Source organism: Heloderma suspectum, chromosome 4 (assembly GCF_057233095.1).
Source record: "Heloderma suspectum isolate Gila_16-S chromosome 4, 16-S_ref, whole genome shotgun sequence".
Lineage (NCBI taxonomy): Eukaryota > Metazoa > Chordata > Lepidosauria > Squamata > Helodermatidae > Heloderma > Heloderma suspectum.
This window is the reverse complement of record NC_139461.1, coordinates 225,456,908-225,476,208: the sequence shown is the minus strand read 5'-3', so window position 1 is coordinate 225,476,208 and position 19,301 is coordinate 225,456,908. Positions and strand designations below refer to the sequence as shown.

Below are 19,301 nucleotides of genomic sequence, written 5' to 3'. Positions count from 1 at the left end.
CCTTGGATTACACAGTATTACTGTTTGTTTTGCATATACACTACTGTATTTTCTCTCACAACAGCCTTGTAAAATCAGTTACTGTTCCCATTTTACAGATGGGAACAGAGCAGCCTTCCCTAACCTGGCACCCTCCAGAAGTGTTGATCTACAATTCCCATTCCCAGCCCCCGTGAGCATGGTATAGGTCTACAGCTCTCATAACCCCTGGCCAGCATGGTGGCTGGGGATGATGGAAGTTGTAGTCCAACAGTTCTGGAGGGCACAAGGTTGGGGAAAGCTGCAGCAGAGAGGCTGAGGCTAAGAAAAAGTGACCGGCCCAAGACACATGAACCCTGCCCCCACCTCCAAATCTTCTGTGCCTTTAACAGCTAAGTAACAGATAAAAAACCCAACAGGCATAGGGATTAAAGGGTTGTACAAGTTTTGTTTGTTGAATTTCCGCCTAGCCTACAGTTGTGAAAGGTGAGGGAACCTTGCCAGGAAGAAAACAGACGTGGCATTCCTCATTCTCTACTGCTACTGGCCCATAGCTGCTCTCCTTAGGCCCCTTTATTCAAAACAAAACAAAAACACCATGCCAAATGTGTTAGAGACATCCGGAGAACAATACTTTAGGCCAGAAACTCTTGGGGGAAAAATATATTATTAACCCCTTAATGCCCAGAACACATCTGGAACACAATGGGATGGCCTGGAATGATCACTTCCAAATGAGCCAAATCAACCAAATTCACCAGTCAGATATGACTGTATGGAAAGGATGCAATGAGCAACAAAACCTCCACAGAAACCACGTTCCAACATCCTATCCAGGCAATAGCCAACATTCTCAAAAAACAGCCCGGAACAGCAACTTTGAAGTGACCCAAAACAACCAAATTCAACAGTCACACATAACTACATAGGAGGCATGCAATAAGCCACAAAACATCCACTGAAACCATGTCCGGATACCCGTTCCGGGTAATAGTCCGTGTTCCAGAAAATAGCCTGGAACAGCAACTTCTAAGTGAGCCAAATCACCAAATTTATCAGCCAGACATAACTGCATGGGAGTGATATAATAAGCTACAAATCTGCCATAAAACCATGTAACAGCACCTGTTTCAGGCAACAGTCTGTATTTTGTAAAATGGTCCAGAATGGACACTTCCAAATGAGACAAATCAACCAAACTCACCAGTCATACACGACAAGGTGGGAGTGATACAATAAGCCATGAACACTGCCACTAAATATTAGAACTAAAAGCCATCTTTAATGTATATTGCAATAATATAACAGAATCCAAACCCACCTCAAAAATTACCAATGTGTGTCTTTAACTTTTAGCCCTACCAAGTAACATTTGACATCATCAAATTAAATTTGTGCAAGTGCACATTTGCACAAATCCCCCATAAAAGTAGAAAACTAGACTGTAAGTCTGGTTATTGGAACAGTGTTTGTCTGAATATTTTGTGGCTCATTGCAGCACTCTCATCCGGTTATGTGTTAGAGGTGAGATTTGGCTTCTTTTGAAGTTGCTCCTCTGGGCCATTTTCCAGAATATGGACTATCCGTATAAGAGAGAACGTAGTTATCTCTTTAAGGGAGAACCCAAGAGGCTTCTGCGTCCCCTTCATTGGCCAACGCTTTATAGGAAGACTTTAGGAAGGCGGTACCGTGCTCTCCGTGGGAAAGGAAGATGTTCTTTGTGTTGTCTGAATGCCTCACAAGTTCCAGGACAGGGTTAGCTTGGGTGCAGGCCACGTTTATTCGGAAGTATTCTCCACTCTAGTTAAACGGGGCTTACTCCCAGGAGAGCGTGCGTATAACAGGGTTGCAAGCTGCTACTGGAAGGAAACGCCTCGGAAAGTGTCTTGTGGCGCCACTGTGGCACAGGTTTTCGTGGACTTAAGCTTATGCTCCAAAAATGCTTTTAGTCTTTATTTAAGATGCCGTAAGTGGTACGTGGGTCAGTCGCGTTTCCAAGAAGTATTGCTCCTTGTCTCCTTAAGGAGAGGGGCTGCGCTGAGTGGTTTCTGGCGCTTAAAGGGGCCTCTGCCTCTTTAAGAGAGAGAGAGAGAAGCGGGGGGGGGGGCGGACGGTGCGAGTCGCCTGGTCCCTGCCGTTTCCGGCAACACAGGCCCTTCGTGCGTAGCACCCCTCGACTTCGCTTCGCGACCGGCAGGTAGTGACGGCGCCGCCTTGTGGGGTGGGCGGGACGGGGTTTAGCTGCGGCCTGGCTCAAGGGGGAGGCTTCAGACGTTAAGGAAGACTCAGGCAAACGCGTGTTTGGGTGGCGAGAACAGAAGTCCCCAGAAGCCGGCTCCCTGGCGTGAAGATAGATCTCTTTTTCAAATGACGCTGGCAAGGTTTTAGTGTCTGCGCCATGCGAAGCCCAGAGGAGATAAGGATGGTGGCGGGTTCAGATCTATCTCCCCACTCTAGGGGACAGACTCGGTATCCCGTAGTGCGGACTGGTTTCTCCTTCGTGTCCTTTGACCATCTGAGCTGTATATTTCCCAGTCAGGGATGGCTACTCCTCCTCGCTGCCCGTGCCTGTTTATAGGAAAAGAAGGGATTCTACTCTACATGCACTGGTGGTTTCTGTGGGACTGGGAAGCGGAGTGGTACTGACTCTGGATTAATGCTTTAGGGTTGTTAGGTCTTTAGCAGCCTAATCATAACTCAGCCCCACGGAGTTTAATGGCTCCCCCGCACCCCACCCCAGCTATTAGTCAATTCCTTCAAACTTTGAAAGACACAAAGGTGTAGCAGCCTTGATTTTTTGCACATGGCATGAAAAACAGTGATGGCATTTGTAAGCTTAATTCATATGGTTTTCATAAACCACTGCGTGGTCACCACTTGAAATTGAATGTTCAGGTGCAGAAGGTCACTGTAGGGATCTGACAACTTTTAATTACATCCCCGCAAATCACCAAAGAGAGTGGCTGGTACTGCCTCACCTTTGTGAGGCAGGGTGCTGCAGTTGAATGGCTTTGCTGTACAGAGCAACCTTCCTTGTGTGCATGCATGTTTTTTGTACTGAAACCTAAGAGCACATTAGATTTATGTATTATTTACTGTATTTTTATCCCGCTTTTCAGACCATTATTGTCTCCCAAAGTGGCTCGCATCAGTAAATAAAGAATGACAGGCCCTGTCTATCAGAAGGGGAGTGAGGTGAAAAGGTGGATGAGTCAGATCAGTTCTTCAGGGACAGAACACAGTAGTGAGCTATGAACAGGCATTTATATCCAGTTTGTGCCGGGTTGATCTACTTACCGGAATAGCAGTTGACGACTCCTGTTCCTCTAGCTCAGGGGTCCTCAAACTTTTTGGACCCGTGGGCATATTGAGTACTGCTGTGAGCACCACCACAAAATGCCTAATCAGTAGATCGCTGCTTGGCATCTACCTTTTGCATCTATGGATCTCAGGTTGTGTTTTATTCAGCATAAACTTTTTCTTCATGTCTGTTGAACACCACAACATTTCTTTAATAAAGGATTGTCTAATTCAGCTAATTGCTGACAGAGCAATACAGCAAATGCTTCCTTTAAACATATGTTTTGGCAATGTCTAGTAGTTGCTTCTTTTTGCGGGGAAGGTACTATACAGAAAAAAATTGTACTGGAACACTCTTTAATATGCATTGATGTACATACTCTTTTAAATTATTTACCTGCTTCATGGAAATTAACAAACGGATTCTCTGCACCCTTTTGACAGCTAAGGGCACAATCCTATCTAGGTAGGCGGCCGCCTCCGAACTCAGAGGTGACTGCCTATCCAAAGCAGGGCATGAGAAGCACAGAGGGGATCGTTTCCTCTGCACTTCTGCCCTGCTTTTTCGGCTAGACAGCAGATTGTAGCTGCCTAGCTGCAGGAGCACAATGCAGGGAGGGAGGCTGCTGTACAACACATTGGGTGTGTCGTACAGGCAGCTACACTCTCCCTGCCCTGGAATGCCCCCATCCATGCTCCTTTCCGGCTGCTCCACACTCCTCTTGTGAGTGTGGAGGACGGAGTCGATCCGCACTACCTCTGAGGCAGCGCAGAAGTTGGGAGAGGTCAGTTCTCGGAAAACGGCATATCCTATGGCCATCTAGCCGCTGTCTAGCAGCCATAGGATTGCTCTCTAAAAGACTAACATTACAATATTGGAAGGATAAACACTCACTTCCTATAACGCAATGGACTGAGGACTTTACAACACATTCAATATTTGAACGGGTGGCATATAGACCTCACCTTCAAATGGATACTTATTTGGATATTTGGTCCACTCTTGTTGCAGCCCATGTATAATTGCTAGAAAGTTGTATGTATTTCATACAAATCCATGTATGTGTATTTTAAAAATTGGATTTTTTTTAAACTGTAATTTTTTTAAAAAAATTAAAAATTGAGCGCCCATGGACTCTACGCTGGGGACCCCTGCTCTAGCTGATGGATGGTGCCAGTGTTCTTTCCCTTCGCTTCTGCAGTCCCAGGGAAATAGACAGGGCAATAGACGGTAGGAGCTGAATAGTTGTACTTTCTCTAACCAGTGGGTGAGCCTAGGATGGGCTCTTCATGGCCTTAATATTATTTGTGGGAAGCAGTATCTGCAGCATCCCAGTAGCTCTAGGTCCCCTAGATAGCAGAAATCAGAGTGTGCATCTCTTTTGTTCTCCCATCCCAGGGCAACTTTTAATTGGAGCGGAGTGTTCTTTCTGGCAGAGAGAGGGGAAGCAACTTCCATATGGCTGCTCCTTTTCCAGCTGATGGATGGCCCAGGCTGCTTTGATGTTATTCCTGGGAAGCAGCGGGTGCAGCTTCCCAGTAATCTTTGGGCTTTTCTACATGAGTCATTTATCGTGTGCTTGTCATTCCCTACTCATGGTTGTTTATGGGTTCTTTAGATAACACTGTGACCCTCCAGTTTTGCTTCTGTGTATAACCAGCACTTTCAGTGACTTTTTTTAGAGCAGGGAAAATGCGGCATTTAAGTGTCAAAGTGAAAGAGTGATTTCTGCTTGTGTATTTGTGTATTCCACTATACCACAGTGCCACCTAGAGGTTCTGTAGTGGAAAAGCAGGAAAGGAATCCTTGGAACTCAATTCTGTGTTGAAACTGACAGTAGATATGGCGGATTAACAGCCTCATCTAGAAAAGCTCTGTGACTGTCTGATGGCAGAACCCAGGATCAGCTTTCCTTCTGAGTTGTTCCCAGACCCTGGGCAACTCGCATTTGGATTTCAATTAGACCCTGAGTTTATTTCTTCTTTGTGCGATTCAGGCCTTGGGCTTTTGGATTTCTTTTTGTAATCTTTCTTATCATACTAGTTGCTAGGAAGTCATTTTGCCCTCAGGTCAGATTGGCTAGCGTGATTCTATTCATGGAAGACTGAGTTAGGAGAAGTTACCTTTCCATTCATTCATTTATTACATTTCTATACCACCCAACAGCCACAGCTCTCTGGGCAGTTCACAGCATGATAAAATATAATATAACATTCAAAATGTTGAAACCACTTGAAAACAATTAACAATAAAACTACCAGGAGCTCCTAAAATTTTTTAAAGCCCCACTATATGCTGTCAGATGCCTGGGAGTGCAGGAAAGTCTTAACCTGGCACCGATAAGATGACAATGTTGGCAGCAGACATCACTGTAGGCTACTGTCTGAACAGACACTTCTGCTCAGGGCATCTTTGCTTGCCCCTTATTGCTTGTAGTAATATGCAATCTACATAAAGTGGGCAAATCTTGTTGGGAATCTGTTTGAAGCATTCTTGAGAGAGATTTATAGGATGACACTGCGTAGCTTCTAGAGCTCAAGGACTCAGTTTAACCAATACTTGAATAATAGAGTTGCATTTTTAAATTAAGTTTGTACTTACCTGCTTCATGTTTTCCAGCTATTTGTCACTTCTGGATTACCTCGTGAGAATACTGGTGCATGAATGGCAACTGTAGATGACCTAAAGTTTGAAGGTAACTTATCAAATTACACCCCGGATTGTTCTGTGGTCTCTGTATTGGGTCACTGAGTTTAATCCCACATCAGTAATTAATGGCTGGTTCATAGTGCACAGAGTCTTGTAGGCTCAGTATTACCACCAGTTTCTTTTCCTTTTTTAACCACAGTATTGTCAATTACGGAACTGAGCACAACTGTCCCTACGTAATGGGAATATTCTCCATTTTAAAATTTATTACATTTTGATCCCACTCTTCCTCCAGGGTGCTTAGAGTGGCATACATGTTTCAACAAAATCTCCTGAGGTAGCAGTTATGGGATAAGAGGACAGATTAAAAAAACAGAAAGCAGAGAGTAGGAATAAATCTAGGGTGGGCCACATGCAGCCCAAAGCCCAATTTCAAAAGCTTTCTGCAAGTGATCAGTAAAAACCTCTTGCAAGAGAAATCTTTCCCTTCCCCAGCAACTGTCTGGACAGGGAGTAAGAGAGAAGGGGGGGTGTCATAAAGAGAGAAAGGGGTGGGTCTTCCACTGTTAGTATGAAGCCCCAAACAGATTACTCCCAAGGGAATGTAACTCTCAACATAAAATATTGGCTAGTATGATCTTATTTCAGCCCTGAAACAAGTGGACAGTTGTCACAACAGGAGATATAAGGAGTGGGGCCCCCCAAGAATCTATTTGGACTAGTGCTTTTTAACTTTTTCATAAATGATCTAGAGTTAAATAGAGGTGAGCAATGAGGTAGCCAAGTTTGCTGATGACACCAAATTATACAGGAAGGTAAAAACAAAAAGGATTTCAAGGTGCTCCAAAAGGATCTCTCTGAAATGGAGAGATGAGCAATAAAATGGCAAATGTGGTACAATGTAAGTAAGTGTAAAATGCTGCACATTTGGGGTGTGACCTACCCCCACCCCCCATTCATAAGGTATCTGAGCTGGCAGTGAGTGACCTGGAAAATGATGAGCTCGTGGTGGATAGCACAATGGAAATATCAACCTACTATGCAGCAGCTGTGAAAAAGGCAAATTCCATGGTAGGCATCATTAGGAGTGAAGGGATCAAAAAGGATTTAAAAGTAAAACTGCCAATATTGTAATGCCTTTATACGAAACTACACTGTGACCAGCATCAATGTTACATCTGAAAAAATACTGTAGCGGTTGGGAAGGTGCAGAAAAGGGGAACCAAAATGCTTAGGTGGCTGGAGTAACTCCTTATAAGGAAAGCTTACAAAGTTTGGCGCTTTTTAGTGTAGAAAAAGGGTGAGTAAGAGAGGACATGATAGAGGTTTATGCATGATGTGGGGAAAATGGATAGAAATATGTTTTTCTCCCATAATACTAGAACCCAGGGTCATTCAATGAAGCTGAATGGTAGTATATTCAAGAGAGATAAAAGGAAGTATTTTACACAGCATATAATCAATCTATGGAATTCGCTACCACAAGATATGGTGGTGGCCATCAGCATCACCAACTGATGCTGCAGTTCTGCCAATTGTATAGTATGCCTCTGGTTCAAACAAACAGAAATCCAACAAGTACAGGAGACACATCGGAAGAGTCAGGTCAGTGGCTCTTTCTGGAGCTTGTCACCTACAAAATTGCAATAGATGTGCGCTATTCCTGTTCTGGCAGTCACCTGATGAATTAATTGGTCAAAATGTGTTGAGATGTATATGTGTTGAGATAAATCCACTTGGATTAATTTGTCTTATGCACCTGTTAGATTTCTGTTCATTTCTGCTTTGTGGTGCTGCCCTTTTGGTGTGTGTTGGCTCAATAGCCTTTCTGCCTTGTGACCTCATTCTTTGGATGCAAATCCAGGTCTGTGATCAGCTAGCACACAGGTTAATGCAAGGAGGCAGACCAGCATGTCTTACCTGAACAAGGAAATGTTTTGTTAATTCAGCATCAGCATGCATGTACGTACTCTAAATAATTTATAGGCTTCAAAATATGAAGAGTTCTACTAATTCCAGACAGTTGCATATCTTGACAGATAACATTAATATAAAAATTAAATCTTGTGGGGGAATATTTCTTTTTCAGAATTTGATGACGCAGCCAACTTGTTGGCAGCAAATCCAGATGCTGTCACAATAAGCATTGATGAACCTGCTGAGAAACCAAAGAAAAAGCATGGACATCTGCAAGATTCTGGGAGAGAGGAGGATGATGAGCTATTGGGGACAGATGATTCTGATAAAACTGAGGTTAGATGACAGTGCAAGGATTCTGTCTCACAATCTGCTGTTCTTCTTCAAGCTGTTAATTAAGGAGATAACACAGGGTTGTCCTTGTAGGGCAGGTGGCTACCAGGAAGAGGGCCTTTTCTGCAGTGGCATCCTGGCTGTGGAATGAGCTCTCTAGAGAGGTTTGCCTGGTGCCTATGTTGTACTCCTTCTGGCGCCAGGTGAAGATCTTCTTATTCTCCCAGTATTTTAGCATTTTAGCTTCCTAATCTTTCGGCTCTGGTGTTCTAAATCTGTATTTTAAATCTCTTCATTGCTGCTCAGTTTTATTCTGGTTGTACTGTTATACTGTGGTTTTAAGCTTTCATATTTTATATTGTTTCATGCTGCATTTTGTGGTTTTAATTTTTATGAACAGCCCAGAGCTTTGGCTATTGGGCAGCATAGAAGACAAACAAACAAACAAACAAATAAATAAATTGTATGGTCAGGCTACCAGGCGGCAAAAAGATTGTACTGCTGAGAAGTTTAGTATCACAGCCAGGGAGTTGGATGGGTTCCTGTCCCTTCTGCTGAACTAGGCACTATGATTGGAAAGGATCTAATAGGGTGTAGGATATACTGGGGATGGGAGAGCTCTGTTGTTGTTGTTTATTCAGTCAGTTGCTTCCGACTCTTCGTGACTTCATGGACCAGCCCACGCCAGAGCTTCCTGTCAGCCGTCGCCACCCCCAGCTCCCCCAAGGTTGAGCCCGTCACCTCCAGAATATCATCCATCCACCTTGCCCTTGGTCAGCCCCTCTTCCTTTTGCCTTCCACTTTCCCTAGCATCAGCATCTTCTCCAGGGTATCCTGTCTTCTCATTATGTGGCCAAAGTACTTCAGTTTTGCCTTTAATATCATTCCCTCAAGTGAGCAGTCTGGCTTTATTTCCTGGAGTATGGACTGGTTTGATCTTCTTGCAGTCCAAGGTACTCTCAGAATTTTCCTCCAGCACCACAGTTCAAAAGCATCTATCTTCCTTCGCTCAGCCTTCCTTATGGTCCAGCTCTCGCAGCCATAGGTTACTACGAGGAATACCATTGCTTTAACTGTGCGGACCTTTGTTGTCAGTGTGATGTCTCTGCTCTTAACTATTTTATCAAGATTTGTCATTGCTCTCCTCCCAAGAAGTAAGCATCTTCTGATTTCCTGGCTGCAGTCAGCATCTGCAGTAATCTTTGCGCCTAGAAAGACAAAGTCTGTCACTGCCTCCACACTTTCTCCCTCTGTTTGCCAGTTATCAATCAAGGGAGAGCTCTACCTGACCTTTTAAGCAAGAAAACGATACTCAAGGCAGCTTACAATCACAGGAACTTAAAAACTTGATAAAACGATAATCAAATACATTAAAAACACAATTAACACACAACAGTAACAGAATAAAAACAGCACCCAACAGACCATCTTATGCCAAAGGCCTTTTGAATAGAAAGGTTTTCGCCTCCCTGCAGGAGGACACCAAACAGGGAACCAACCTAACCTCCCTTGCCCACTTGTGTCAGCCATTAGCACAGAGCTAATCTCATACCTATTCTGGTGTCTGGCTGTTAGCATTGCATGAATAGTTTGGGGCATTTATGTGTGTAAACAGATGCTAACGAAGAATAATTAACTTTAGGACATTACCTATGCGAACTGTTCTATGTGGTTTGTTTGCAAACCCGTTTATAGCACTATAAATTGTATATAAATCTTATTTCAGCAGCCTACAAGAAGATTTTCTTTCCAGTCATTGGAAGATTTGTTCAGTAACTGTACTTTCCCACCCTTCAATAGGAGGTGGGAACAGGTTGGGGGGAATATAGCTGCTTCCCATAGGACTGCAAAGAAAGTGCATACATGTGACAGGCAGTGGTAAAATGGGTACATTCTGAATGGAGTGTCTAGATTTTACTGGAAGGCATAGGGTAGATTTTCATTCCCTGAACAGAAGGGGTTGATCCTAGGTTGTCTGAACCTCCAGCTAGAAGCTTGGCAAGGAAACGCCACACATGCTTTCACAGAGAAGAGTCTGCAGAATTAACAGGATGTAAGCAGAATACAGAATGTATGACATGGATTTTGCTGAAAATACTGCTTCCGAGTTAATCATTTTTTTTCAACTCTGCACAAAGAGGTTTCCAGTTCTTACATGAGTGAAAAGGTCTGCCTTTTAAAATAACATGCTCATATTGAATAAGTAACACATCTTGCATCTTCTTTTAAAATATTACTTATATTCCAGTTACTTGCTGGGCAGAAGAAAAGTGCCCCATTCTGGACATTTGAATACTACCAAACATTTTTTGATGTGGATACATACCAGGTTTGTAAACTGTAATCTCTATTAAGGCATCATGCATATATTTAGTAAAGTGGTATTCATCTTTTGTTTGTTTATTTGGCAAAATGGTTCAGCACAGTGGGGTGGTGTTCATTATCTGCAGCTTATTCTCTAGTAAAAGTGTTTAGCATCAGGGCAGCAGAAGCAAATTCCTTTTCCTTTCTGTAGTCATGATGGTGCTATGACTTAAGTGAGTTTAAAATGCAAAGCTATACAAGGTCAGTATTTCTTTTTTAATCAGGGTTGGCAAATAGTTTTGTTTTTGATGCAACATATCAAGAATGTAGAAGCAGTTGTAAAACATGGACTGGCCTGGAGTCGGGGTGGGAGTAGGAGAAGAGAAAATATTAGTTACAGCACTTTTGATTAATTAAATTGTTCATTAACATCTTAAGTCAATTCAACTATTTTGCATTACTTTTATTAGGTCCTGGATAGAATCAAAGGTTCTGTTTTTCCAATACCAGGGAAAAACTTTGTAAGACTATACATTCGAAGTAATCCTGATCTTTATGGTACGTAGAAATGCTAGCATTGTCATAGAGGTGCTTCTCCTTTACTTTCACACTGAATGGAAATGGGCCAGAATAATTGATCTTTTGCTTTTGTCCCTGTTAAGGTCCCTTTTGGATTTGTGCCACATTAGTCTTTGCCATTGCTATTAGTGGCAACCTTTCAAAATTCTTCATCCATCTGGGCAATCCTGCTTTCCATTATGTGCCTGAGTTCCGAAAAGGTTTGTAAAACAATTCCAAGCAATCTACATATAATACTTTTTACTCAAATGAACTGTAGTACATTACCAAATTAAGAAATTGCCTGATGTATATATTTTATAACCAACTACACATAAGTGGTAAATGTAAAGACACAGATATTGAGGTAGAAGTAAGCCACATCCGTCTATGCCAGTAGTTACCATACTGACCATATACAAAGATCTATTGTAAGCCATGCACTACAACTATCTGCACGGCCACATGATTGTGATGAGCAGCTACGTGAACTAAGACAAGCTTTCCTTAAACTGAAATACAATCCCAATATGATGATTAACCAGATTTCAAAAGCCAGATCAATACCTCAGATTTGATTACTTCAGCAAAGTAGTTAGGACAGAGCAACTCTGGTACTTGCTTACAGTTCCCAACTAAAGGTGTTACACAGACTCCTATAGAGACCTGCGCCCAATTCTTGAGACTGACTCTACTCTCAGGGATGCAATTGGAGGGAAACCTATGCTTGCCTATAGGCAACCACCTAAACTTAATTAATAAGGACAAAAAATCCTCACTTGATTTAGAGCTAGGAACCAGACCTTGCAACAGACCCAAATGCCAACAGTGCCTCTTAATCAACAGAAACAATGCAATTAGTGGCCCAAATGGTGCAGTCTTTCACAACTTAAATGTCAGCTAATTTTGTATACCTACTATTGCATATTAAGTGCCCTCTGGCAGTATATATCGACTTTAAGGCAAAGACTGAATAGACATAAATTGCACAGAAAGACCAATAACATTAGGAAGCCTGTTGGTGAGCATTTTAACCTTCTGGTCACAAAGTCCCAGACCTCAGGATAGCCATTCTTTTTTTAAAAAATCAATTCAGGGAGATGAACAGATAGCAGAGTGGGAATTCGTTGTTGTTGTTTATTTGGTCAGTCGCTTCCAACTCTTCGTGACTTCGTGGGCCAGCCCACGCCAGAGCTTCCTGTCAGCTGTCGCCACCCCCAGCTCCCCCAAGGTCGAGTCCGTCACCTCCAGAATATCATCCATCCATCTTGCCCTTGGTTGGCCCCTCTTCCTTTTGCCTTCCACTTTCCCTAGCATCAGCATCTTCTCCAGGGTATCCTGTCTTGTCATTATGTGGCCAAAGTACTTCAGTTTTGCCTTTAATATCATTCCCTCAAGTGAGCAGTCTGGCTTTATTTCCTGGAGTATGGACTGATTTGATCTTCTTGCAGTCCAAGGCACTCTCAGAATTTTCCTCCAACACCACAGTTCAAAAGCATCTATCTTCCTTCGCTCAGCCTTCCTTATGGTCCAGCTCTCACAGCCACAGGTTACTACGGGGAATACCATTGCTTTAACTGTGCGGACCTTTGTTGTCAGTGTGATGACTCTGCTCTTCACTATTTTATCAAGATTTGTCATTGCTCTCCTCCCAAGAAGTAAACGTCTTCTGATTTCCTGGCTGCAGTCAGCGTCTGCAGTAATCTTTGCGCCTAGAAAGACAAAGTCTGTCACTGCCTCCACGTTTTCTCCCTCTATTTGCCAGTTATCAATCAAGCTGGTTGCCATAATCTTGGTTTTTTTGTGGTTTAACTGCAACCCAGCTTTTGCACTTTCTTCTTTCACCTTCATCATGAGGCTCCTCAGCTCCTCCTCGCTTTCAGCCATCAAAGTGGTATCATCTGCATATCTGAGATTGTTAATGTTTCTTCCAGCGATTTTAACTCCAGCCTTGGCTTCATCAAGCCCAGCACGTCGCATGTTGTGTTCTGCGTACAGGTTGAATAGGTAGGGTGAGAGTATACAACCCTGCCATACTCCTTTCCCAATCTTAAACCAGTCCGTTGTTCTGTGGTCTGTTCTTACCGTTGCTACTTGGTCGTTATACAGATTCCTCAGGAGGCAGACAAGATGACTTGGTATCCCCATACCACCAAGAACTTGCCACAATTTGTTATGATCCACACAGTCAAAGGCTTTAGATTAGTCAATAAAACAGAAATAGATGTTTTTCTGAAACTCCCTGCCTTTCTCCGTTATCCAGTGGACATTGGCAATTTGGTCTCTAGTTCCTCTGCCTTTTCTAAACCCAGCTTGTACATCTGGCAGTTTTCGTTCCCTGAATTGCTGGAGTATACCCTGCAAGATTTTGAGCATTACTTTACTGGCATGTGAAATAAGTGCTACTGTTCGATAGTTTGAACATTTTTTGGTGCTTCCCTTTTTTGGTATGGGGATATAGGTTGATTTTTTCCAATCTGGTGGCCATTCTTGTGTTTTCCAAATTTGCTGGCATACGGCATGCATCACCTTGACAGCATCATCTGGAAAGATTTTAAACAGTTCAGCTGGGATACCGTCGTCTCCTGCTGCCTTGTTATTAGCAATGCTTCTTAAGGCCCATTCAACCTCACTCTTCAGGATGTCTGGCTCTAGCTCACTGACCACACCATCAAATCTATCCCCGATATTATTATCCTTCCTATACAGATCTTCCGTATATTCTTGCCACCTTTTTTTGATCTCTTCTGCTTCTGTTAGGTCCTTGCCATCTTTGTTTTTGATCATACCCATTTTTGCCCGGAATTTACCTCCGATGTTTCTAATTTTCTGGAAGAGGTCTCTTGTCCTTCCTATTCTATTATCTTCTTCCGCTTCCGCACATTGCTTGTTTAAAAATAATTCCTTATCTCTTCTGGCTAACCTCTGGAATTTTGCATTTAATTGGGCATATCTCCCCCTATCACTGTTGCCTTTTGCTTTCCTTCTTTCTTGGGCTGCTTCCAGCGTCTCCGCAGACAGCCATCTTGCCTTCTTGGTTTTCTTTTTCTTTGGGACGTTTTTTGTTGCCGCCTCCTGAACAATGTTGCGAACTTCTGTCCATAGTTCTTCCGGGACCCTATCTACTAAATCTAGTCCCTTAAATCTATTCTTCATCTCCACTGCATATTCATTAGGAATATTAGTGAGCTCATATCTAACTGATCTGTGGGTCTTCCCTATTCTCTTTAGTCTGATTCTAAATTGTGCAATAAGAAGTTCGTGATCTGAACTACAATCAGCTCCAGGTCTTGTTTTTACCAACTGCATAGGTGTCCGCCACCTTTGGCTACAAAGGATGTAGTCAATCTGATTTCGGTGTCGACCGTCTGGTGAAGTCCATGTATAAAGTCGTCTCTTAGGTTATTGGAAGAGAGTGTTTGTTATGCACAATGAGTTGTCTTGGCAAAATTCTATCAGCCTATGTCCTGCTTCATTTTGTTCTCCCAGACCATGCTTGCCTGTAATTCCAGGTGTTGTTTGACTACCTACCTTAGCATTCCAGTCTCCTGTAATGAAAATAACATATTATTTTGGCGTACTATCCAGTAGGTTCGAACTGTGGTGCTGGAGAAGACTCTTACGAGTCTCCTGGATTGCAAGGAGGTCAAATCAGTCAATCCTAAAGGAAATCAACCCTGAGGGCTCATTGGAAGGACAGATACTGAAGCTGAAGCTCAAATATGTTGGCCGCGTAATGTGAAGAGAATACTCTCTGGAAAAGACCCTGATGCTGGGAAAGACTGAAGGCAAAAGGAGAAGGGGACGGCAGAGGATGAGATGGCTAGATAGCATCACCGATGCAATGAATATGAACTTGAGCAAACCCCGGGAGAGAGCGCAGGACAGGAAGGCCTGGCATGCTATGGTCCATGGGGTCACGAAGAGTCGGACACGACTGAACGACTGAATAACAACAATCCAGTAGGTGCTGCAAATCCTCATAGAAGTGATCTACTTCTTCTTCAGCATCTGTGGTTGGGGCGTATATTTGGATCACTGTGATGTTAAATGGCTTACCCTGAATTCGAATTGAGATCATTCTGTCATTTTTTGGATTGTATCCAAGCACTGCTTTAGCCACTTTATTATTAATTATGAAGGTTACTCCATTTCATCTGTGGTCCTCTTGTCCACAGGAGTAGATCTGGTGCTCATTTGATGTGAAGTGGCCCATTCCAGTCCATTTCAGTGCACTGACACCCAAAATGTCTATATTTAATCTTGACATCTCCCCAATAACCACATCCAATTTGCCCTGGCTCATAGATCTTACATTCCAAGTTGCTATGGTGTGTTGATCTTTAGAACATCGGATTCGTCATTCACCTCCAGCACCATCGGCTGCTAGCCGTCGTTTCGGCTTTGAGCTAGCTAGCTGCGTCATCACATCTGGGGCTAGAGTGGGAATACATATTAAAATTTGATTGCATCCATTTTGTTTTGAACAGAGATCATGGGTTTTATGCATACTACAGAGACAATACTACTCGTAGTGTAGGTATTGCTCTAAATGAAAATAGAGTGTTCACTCTCTACCTGTCTATAACTTACTATCCTACCTTGCTTCTGCCTATTACTGCATCTGATGAAGAAGGTTTTATCTATAAAGGCCCTGTAGAAAACCTAATTAGTTAGTCTAAAAAGTGCTCCTTCATTCTCCTACAATTCCAAACAGGTTTGGATTGTTAGTGGTTCTACGTTTTAGCTAAAGTTACAGAGGGAATTATTTAAGATATGAATGACCACTGCATAAAAAGGGGACGTGGCTTTGCTACAAAGTATGTTGAAACAAGTATCATGATTTCCAGAAACGTCAAGGTCAGGTCTTTCATTCCTCACCAAATTAATGCAAGGAAGGGGGTGCAAATACAATGCATATAACATGCCTGATCTAAATAGGGAGTTTAGGTGAGTGAATCTTGGAAGTTGGTTAAAATGTAGGCATGCAGAATTGGGTGATTATGGAATAATTTTTATGTATCTGGTGTTAGCTCTTAGTTATATATGAATATTATGTTGACTAGGCAAGGGGCTCAGGGGCTTTGGCTACCTATTTCAGGATTTCTTATTTATTTATTTAGGATGCAATCCTATGCATGTTTAGACAGGAAAAAATCCTACAACTCTAATGGTGTGAGTTACAGGACTTTTTCTGTCTAAAAATGCATACGATTGTGCCCTTAATAGTTTTAGATGCCACTTACCATATTTAAAAATACTCGAAGCGGTTTACCATTCAAATAAAACATTTATTTAAAAAACTCATTAAAGCTAAGTACTCACAGTGCCATAATCACAGGGAAAGCCTTGGCAAAAAGATGGGTCTTTAATTGGTGCCTAAAGCATGCCACAGTTGGCGCCTCTCGAATACCGGGGCGGGAGGGATTCCATAAGGTGGGCACCACCACAGAGGAGATCTGGTATATGCAGGTAAGGACAGCCTGTAAGACTTGATTTCAAAAGTTAAACCATAAAGTAAGATGGATAGCTTTTCAACAGAACATACAGCAATACAGTGGCCTGTTATGTAATCTAATTTACAACCTGTGAAGTCAAAGTTTCTATGATGTGGTAGTCTGATTCTCTTGGTGTCGTTCTTAGTACTAAAATGCATCTCTTTACAGTGTCCATAGCTGCTACAGCCATCTATGCTTATGCCTGGCTAGTTCCTCTAGCTCTCTGGGGATTCCTTATGTGGAGGAACAATAAAGTTGTGAACATTGTTTCCTACTCATTTCTTGAGATTGTGTGTGTTTATGGCTATTCACTCTTCATTTATATTCCAACAGCGGTAAGTACTGTTAAGTGTATTTATGGAGAGCAAATGCTGAATAAATGGAATATCTAAAATAAAAGATCAATACAGCTTTTTGAAACGCCATATGGGAAGATTTGGTGAGAACTCTACATTACATGATGTGTGGCATACTTACCTCACTACGAAGGAGATATTGGACAAAAGTCATTGAAGTTTACTACACATGACTCAGATGGAGGTTATCTTGTAAATATAATTAATTAGTCAAGACTAGGGATGGCCGTTGCAGGGAAATCTGGCCCTTTGGGGGATTGACAGATTTCCCTGGAGCCACAGGCTCTTTCCTGAAATCCGGCAACTTAATCAGAGGTTTTTTCTAAAATCCCCATTTCCCCAATGTGGCACCCACGGGTGCCATTTGCACAAATTGGATCCCCAGTGTGGCACCCACTGGCACCATTCATGCAAATTTTGGCCACAAATAGGCATATATTTTTTCGGCAGAAATTTGCACTCCCCCCTTTTTTTTTTACGGAAATTCTGCCAGCTGGCCCAACTTGTTGTGTGTCAGATTGGGCCAGCTGGCGGAAGACAGAATGGAGTCTGGGGGCTGAGCTGAGGAAAGTTCATCAAGCTTCATCCCCCAACTGGATTCCTCCAACTTCCTAAGTCAAGACTAAGGAAGGGTTCCTTTTCTCTGCCTGTAGTTCATTCCAGTAGTTGTGCATGGAATTCATGCTCTGTGCATACTCGGTGGTGAGGTAGGGGAGTGCTTTTTGTAGGGCTGTTTCTTTAATGTGGGTGCTATTTACAGACTCTGCTGTAATTTTCCTGCAAATCTCTGGATCTTGTCTTATCAAATACACAATTAGATGTGGAGCTTCGTAAGTGCCTTAATCTGTGAGGGATGTTGGCTATTATATACAGAGTTTGGCCCATTTCTTCACATATTTGGCTTTTGGGTAGCAGCAATGCAGAATATTTTCTGGGAACTGGCCACTATCTGCAGTTCAGTGCACAGCTAGGTGCGCATAGGTCCCATGTCAGTGTCTTGCGTTTCAGTGTCCATAAGACTACACTGTATTGTGGGCAGCAGTAACAGGCTTCATCTTGAGGAGATGTCACTAATTTAAAACTTGGCTTTATAAACTGAGATATATATGCTGGGATTACTAATATTGTTTTTCATTAACATCCAGAAATGCAGTGCACCTACATTGGGACCAAATCCCTGTTCAGGCTGGGCATGGTGTTGGATATCAGTGGTTTTTGATGTAGGGAAGCCCAAGTATAATGTTGGCAAGAGGTTTTATTTGATTACAGCTGGCAAAGACTGGACTTTATTTCTTTTCTTTTTAATTACAGATTTTGTGGATTTTTCCGCAGAAAGCTCTCAGATGGGTTTTGGTGGTATTTGCTCTGTGTCTTTCAGGATCTGTCTTAGTGATGACATTTTGGCCTGCTGTTAGAGATGACAACCGAAGAATTGCAATAGCTACAATTGTGACACTTGTACTTCTCCATGCCTTGCTTGCTGTTGGTTGCTTGGTATGGCAGTACTGCTCCCTCGCTCTTCAGTATACGGTTTTTCGTAGATCACTTTACCTGAACAGTTAAAGCTACAAGTGTTGAGACCTTTATGCAGAACACTTCCAAAATTAACAGCAAAAATATAAGCAAATTGCTACTTAAGTATCTCTAGAAATATGTACCATTTTCTAAATAGACATCTGTAGATATGATTTGGTGCAGGAAGCCTATTAGTCACTGACTTAACAGCTTTTTCAGCAGTTACGTCCCCACTAAGTATATTGGGCATACTTAAATCTTATTCCTCAAGCACTTGCTTGTGAATGCTCTTTTGGCATATTCCTCTGGACATCTTAGTTTTCATAACTTTTACATAAATATTTATGCCACATTCCATATTTTACATATTACTAGTTTTCCAATACCTGTCACTTAGTACAAGTACTTTCTCAGCCATCTCTGAAAATCTAGTAGTAAGGCTAATTGTTGTGCCATCTATTCTCTATATGCAATATATTGTATGTAAAAAATATAGGCTGCAATGGACGTTCACTTCTGATATTCATAATTTACTATTCTCCCCCCACCTGTGTTCCCTAATAATACAGGCATACTTTTTTGATGACTCTGAACTGGCTACCTTAACATCGACTACTGCGCCACCACATAATGGAACAATAGGAGCAACAAAGGCTCAATAAGTAAGGTAAGGTATTACCCTAACTTTTTTGTGGTGTCGGGCTTGCTGCAACTAATTTCAGATTAAGTAGTAATACTTTTTGGGACTTGATTTCATGTAAGTGTGCTTGAGTTCTCGGGTGGGCGTTTCCAATCAGCTGCTTTACTGCTCATGCAAAAGTTTGTGCCACAACAGCTATAGCGGCACCCAGAACAAGGCAAGTGTGGCACTGCTGGACAACTACCCTACTT

At 42.4% G+C, this 19,301-nt stretch overlaps 1 protein-coding gene across 7 annotated transcripts in view; it reads left to right on the top strand.

Annotated features, from left to right (window-relative positions):
* Positions 1-1,654: 1,654 nt before the first annotated feature.
* The window catches only part of YIPF1 (Yip1 domain family member 1), a 19,830-nt gene continuing 2,183 nt past the window's right edge, over positions 1,655-19,301 (top strand). The window contains exons 1-10 of one of the 7 annotated variants that reach the window (XM_084852461.1): positions 1,655-1,887; positions 3,099-3,431; positions 5,900-5,975; positions 8,019-8,182; positions 10,428-10,508; positions 10,954-11,041; positions 11,146-11,262; positions 16,708-16,874; positions 18,207-18,389; positions 18,980-19,077. In XM_084852461.1, coding sequence (XP_084708587.1) covers positions 5,945-5,975; positions 8,019-8,182; positions 10,428-10,508; positions 10,954-11,041; positions 11,146-11,262; positions 16,708-16,874; positions 18,207-18,389; positions 18,980-19,072 — 924 coding nt within the window. In that variant the 5' untranslated portion in view covers positions 1,655-1,887; positions 3,099-3,431; positions 5,900-5,944 and the 3' untranslated portion in view covers positions 19,073-19,077. Of the gene's footprint in view, positions 2,449-3,098; positions 3,432-5,899; positions 5,976-8,018; positions 8,183-10,427; positions 10,509-10,953; positions 11,042-11,145; positions 11,263-16,707; positions 16,875-18,206; positions 18,390-18,979; positions 19,078-19,301 lie in introns of all 7 variants that reach the window. The other 6 variants (XM_084852460.1, XM_084852462.1, XM_084852458.1 and 3 more) reach the window with 6 other exon arrangements.